The following is a 5890-nucleotide window of genomic DNA, read 5'->3' as shown; positions in this document are numbered from 1 at the left end:
TGGGGTGGTTCTAAGGAAGACAAGAAAAGCACTTCAGGTTATGTGTTTACTCTTGGATCAGCCATGTTTTGTTGGCAGTCAAGCAAGCAACAAACAGTGGCGCAATCAACGGCTGAGGCAGAGTACATAGCCGTGTGTGCAGCAGCAAATCAAGCAGTGTGGTTACAAAGACTATTTGAAGACTTTGGTCAGAAGTTTGAAGGAGGCATTCCGATCTTATGTGACAACAAATCAGCAATAGCAATTGGGAAGAATCCGGTGCAACACAGAAGGACGAAGCACATAGAGATCAAGTACCATTTCGTGAGGGAAGCTGAGCAAAAGGGAATCATTGAACTGAAGTATTGCAAAGGGGATGATCAACTCGCAGACATTCTCACAAAGGCATTGGGCGGTTCAAGATTTGAAGATCTAAGGAAGCAGCTTGGAGTCAAGTCGAGATATGATTAAGGAGGAGTGTTAAACTATAATCTAATCTCTCCTTAATACATTTACATAAGTTAGTTATTTATGTTATTACACAAAGAGTTGTAACTCTTCAAGTTGTGTCCTTTAGTATAAAGAGTTGTGTCTCTTATACTTGTATTGATTCGATCTCTATATAAAGATCAATCATCTGTTGTAAACATATCACCGAATCTCAATAATACAAAAGTATTTTCAGAAAAGTTTATAAGCCTGAAACGTCTATCTTATTCTTTCTCTCGAACTCGTGTGTAACACACTGTGATCGTTGTGTAACACAAGCGGTTGGTAAAAGATTAACACGTAGATCTTTTTAAATAGGTAAATACATTTATTTCCCTATTTCAAAATCTGCAAACACACAGATACATACAAATACACAGTACAAGTACAAAGAAACTAGCTATATACAGCGTTTTGGGTTTGACAAGAGTTAAAACAATTCGCTAAGGAAAGTTTACTTCATTAGGGTAAGCGTAGTAAGTATATCTTAAGCTCTGCAAAGTCCACCAAAGCCAGATCGTTGACCTGCAACAATAAAGCAAATCAACTTCACATATTATTAACTCAAACGTATTCATCACATTGACCTGATAAACAACGTCAAAGAAGAGGACATGGCAGATATAGGATCAAAATTTCGAAACAAAAGCCTTAATTTGGTCTGCACGCTGTAAGGAGGCAAACAAAAAGTAACACTAACAAATTAACTTTGAAACATAAATGATATAACTGTGTCATATCATTATTAAAAATAATGTTTTATTACGTTTTAAACTGCCATACACTAAATATTAATAGTATATGTATCTATCCTAAATAGTTTCAGCATAGTTACTATAATATTTTAAATCTGTAGTCGCATAAATTTTTATATCTACACTATATTTACAAACATGTTAATTAAGAACCATGCACCAAAAGTATTAAGCTGCATCTAGCTAGACTACAAGAAATTTGGTACATAGCCACTTCTCTGGCGACTATATATATGCCTAAAGATTTTGTGGCTATACATCCAAATGCCAGGGTTTCAAGTTGTAGCTGTAGCGTTGTGGTTTTCTGTATTAGACTATCCGTGGCAGAAAAGAATGATTAATATATGCTTAAAAACCATTAAATTCAAATTAATATAGCAATGATTATTATTTAAGGTTGTCAAATATTTTTCCTTTTTAATTTAACCTTCTAGCAAAATTGATGAGTACATAAGGATGTCCTTTATGAAGATTACGTCTAATCAACTTATAGTACATGTGGATTCCTAACAATATCTTATGAATAGACTGAAATCGAATGTCGATTTATACACGGGGACCTTTTTGCATTTACTTGTTGAATATTCATATTGCTATAAATTATGCACAAGATGTACAACTCGTACGTACCTCAGCCTGTAAAGTGTGAATGAGTCTTCCATTCACATTGGAGGAGATGCAGTTAAGAACACAGAGACCATGTTCAGAAAGCACATGCAGCACGCTTGACAACGGCGTTTGCAGAACGCTGAAAACGATTTCTACGCCGACAAAACATGGACGAATCACGACATGATTCGAATTATCACTCCTAAGTTCATTTCTACTCTCAAAGCTTTGTCCAGACAATAACATGAGGTCATCTCTCTTGGAACTCATATCCTTGATGTTCCCCTGAAGATGATTTATGTAATTTACAGCCTCATTTAACTGATCTGACGTAGAACGTCTTCCCTACAAATCATAACAAGTACAAAACCAAAACTTCATCAAGAAAAAAAGAAGAGAAAAAGGTCAATAGTAGCTTTATATTGTTCAGGATCTTGTGATGTGAGAGTGTTACAGTTCTAGTGAATCTAATCTAACAAAACAACAGCTCAAACTAAGAGATAAAGCAAATTTTTTACAGATTCAAACTTGTAGATCTGTAGAAGTGAAAAAAAAAAAAGAAGTTAATTAGGGCTTTCAAAAGGCAGACCTGGATGAACTCAAGAGGGAGAAGAGAGCGAAGAGACGCGTAAAGAGAAGCCATCTCTTGTCTCCTATGTTTCTCAACTTCTCTGTGCATTATCTTCTCCATGTTTTCTTCATTACCAACTCTTACCTCTTTGCGACGCTTTCTTCCCTTCTCTGGAAAATCAGCCATGTAAAACCTGTAGTTTTCTTTACATTTAGTTATTTTATACAAATACCCTTCTAATAGTGATAATGATAATGATAATGATAATGATAATGATAATGGTGATGATGATGCTGATTAATTATTATGTAGATGGTGATGAGTCAGCAGGATCTGATCCTGTCTGATTTTGCGCTCGCTGGGATTTGGTCTGAGTTTCAGTCAGTGATTTGTTGTAAAGTTGAAAAAAAAAATCGGAATCGTAACAAAGACAATAAAATAAAGAAAGTGGTTTTGTTTATAAATTAAGGAAAAAAGGTTACGTTACTGGCAGGACGACGTATTGGGAAAAAATGGAAAGAGAGGCTCGTTAGGGTAAGCAGTGACGTCTTTCTACTTCTTCTCTCTTTAAAATTTAAATAATGCCAACTAGATAGTAACCCCTCATTTATACGGAATAAGATGTCTATATTAATATTAAAATTATATATTATAATTATGTATAACATTAAGTATATTTTAAGCGATAGAACTAAAGCTATGATTGTTATCATGAATAAAAAGAGAGACTTTTTATAATGGGTGCACTAATATTAAAATTTGATATATGGTGTTTGCAAGTTTGAAAAGAAGCTTTGAAAAATAATTTTTTTATATTTCGCCTATCACGTTGTAGTAGTTACGGAGTTAGAGATTTAACAAATAAAATTGAAAAAAAGGTGGATCAATAACATATTATAAGCAAAACAATAATTGTGTAAAATAAAAAAAAAGTATAGTTTCTTTAAATTCAGAAAACATAGTTGCGTAATAAAAGAAATTGAAGGTTATTCGACCATCAAAATTGTAAAGGTTGTTCCAGATGTGACCAGCACGTGAGACTTGCTGGTGGTTCGTTTCTAGAAGTTTCTTCCCATCTTCAAGGTCGTCTAATGCATAGCTCTCATAGTGGCAAAGGTGGTGGCATTCACATGCTTATATTGCTTGATCAAGAAGACTAATACACTAAACCGAGACGATTTATAGTTATTCAATCTCATCGAAACAGAGATCATCCCATCGAGTAGTAACAAAACACAATACGACACATTTATCTAGAAATAGATTCTCAACGTCCTCTTTTGGAAATGAGGGGCGGTTCTCAAGAACGTGAGTGATCTGCTAAATGCATGAAGGCAGGTATGGAGAAAATGGTTTTTTAATTGATACATGGCATCGTACTAAAGTTTCATTGCTTTGTCGTCTCTACGAATCTGTCGACTTAATGACGATAGATCAGATGGGTTACCGTTTTTAACAGAAACGTATAGAGGAATAAGGAAACTTTATTGATGCTATGATTATATTGAAAGGATTGATAAATCAACTAATCGAATTTGAAGCTGAAGGTTTATTATGTAAAAGTGTTCGTCGAGAAAATTGTAGATGGTATGAAGTTCTTTTAAAGGAATGTTAGTGTGAACGCATTAAATTCATTGTTTTGGTGAGAAACGTTCTCTGCGTGACACATAAGTATTTTACTAAATAAAAGCTTCTCGTGCAGCCACGTCACCACGTCACAATCCTTACCGATAAATTTTAAGGTAAGTTTTAAAAATGCTTCTCGTTTAATATATAGGGGATATGTTTATTTATCATAGCATATTTATAATAGGTCTTTTAGCTTTTAACTAAAAAAAACTAAGAGACGTCTTTTAAATAAGAAATATAAGAAATATTTTTAGTTTTTTTAGTTAAAATATAAGAGATCGTATCTTATATTATGATGAAAGATCTAATTTAAGAGACTTACAATAAACATGTTCTTAAAACTATGATTAATCCCAGTCTCTTAACTGGAGTTTTTAGCTTCGGTTAAGAGATATAAGAGCCGTTTCTTAGCCAAAACAATGTTAAAAAAAATAAAAAAATATCAAATCATGAATTAATAACCTCGGCTAAGAGAGTAGAGTTAATCATGTCCTAAGTTTCATTTATTCTTTATCATTTAAGTATGTCATTCGTACGATAAATTATTTTCTTATTATATACATGTATTCACCCGACGCACCATTTATTATAGGATGCACTGCCTCACCTCTGAGGGGCCACCGAGGCCATATGCTGGACCCTATTCTCAAAATTATTTGAATATCACTTTAAACTTTAAAGTTATGTAATTTCTTTAGTTTAAAATAGGGTTTTTAATGTAAACCCCCCCCCCCCCCCCCCCAAATTAAGTTTAGTTCGGGTAGAAGCCCCTAAATTAAAAATTCAACAGAAAAACCCCCAACCTAAATAATCTTAATGAATTGGTCCCTCCGCTACTCGTCACGTTAAATTTTTGAAAAACATCCGTTAGTTGAAACACAGCGTTTAGTGTCAAAAGAAAAACGACCCGACTTTCTTCTTCTTAGGGTTCTTCAAAATTTTGAGATTATATATGTTCCTCAAGTTAAAAGCTTTCGGTTTCCTCTTCCTCAGTAAAGTTTTAGTTTTCGTAATTAAACGTACTGTGTTGGTTTCAACTGATTTTGTTCCCGAAAAGTTTATGTTGCTCGAGAGTTTTAGAGCCAAGTTTTAAAAGTAATATTGTGTGTAAGTGTGTTGTAGCTTATGTCTTTCAATATCATTGTGGTTCAAGGACTGTCATTGTGGTTGTAGCTCTCGAGATTGAACCTTGATTAAATCCTTCAAGAGAAGAAGTGGAAGCAAGGAAGCTTGCCACACAAGAAAATAAACAAGAAGAAGAAGAAGAAGAAGTGACCAAGGAGTCATGTAGAAGAAGAATGAAGAAGTGGAAGCAAGAGATTGCTTACCACCCAAGGAAATAAGAAGAAGCAAAAGCCAACTAAACTCTCTTCTCTCTCTACATAAACACAAAAGAAACGTGAGAGAGTAAAGAGAAAGAGCAAGCTTGTGTTAAGATGAAACACAAGAGTAAATAAAAACAGAGAGTGTGAATGAAGTAAAACAGAGTGAGGGTGAGAGAAGCTCACCAAGTATGACAAGAGAAGAACGAGAGGCTGGCCGTGAGAAGAGTGAGAGGTCAAGCCAAGAGAAAAAGTTCAGCAGTAGCTTGTTCAAGGACTATCATCATTGTGGTTTAATTGACGTTTTTAACTGGCATGTATGACATTTGGTAGTGTTTCATGTGTTGGTTTTAACTTTTTTTCTACTGTTGTTGTGTTTGACGAGTTGATTAATAATGTAACCCTTTAAGACAATATGTCTCGCACTTGTCGTTGGAAGTAAACAAATAACATGATCCTTCAAGACACATAGCAACAAGCAAACATAGTTCACTTCATTTTACTGGTTCTAACGACCATAACCTAAGCTCTAACAA

The 5890-nt window shown here is 34.2% G+C and overlaps 1 protein-coding gene across 1 annotated transcript; it reads right to left on the bottom strand.

The window, feature by feature from the left end:
* Window positions 1–565: 565 nt before the first annotated feature.
* Window positions 566–2867, bottom strand: LOC111214302 (transcription factor bHLH118-like). The gene is made up of 3 exons (XM_022716919.2): window positions 2422–2867; window positions 1854–2177; window positions 566–993 (listed from the first exon to the last, which is right to left on the bottom strand). The coding sequence occupies exons 1-3, from the start codon at window positions 2587–2589 to the stop codon at window positions 931–933; spliced, it is 555 nt and encodes a 184-aa protein (XP_022572640.1). The 5' UTR covers window positions 2590–2867; the 3' UTR covers window positions 566–930.
* Window positions 2868–5890: the final 3023 nt, after the last annotated feature.

Source organism: Brassica napus, chromosome A3, assembly GCF_020379485.1.
Source record: "Brassica napus cultivar Da-Ae chromosome A3, Da-Ae, whole genome shotgun sequence".
In the NCBI taxonomy this organism is placed as follows: Eukaryota; Viridiplantae; Streptophyta; class Magnoliopsida; order Brassicales; family Brassicaceae; genus Brassica; species Brassica napus.
The sequence above is the reverse complement of the archived record's forward strand: the minus strand, read 5'-3'. Positions and strand labels throughout refer to the sequence as shown.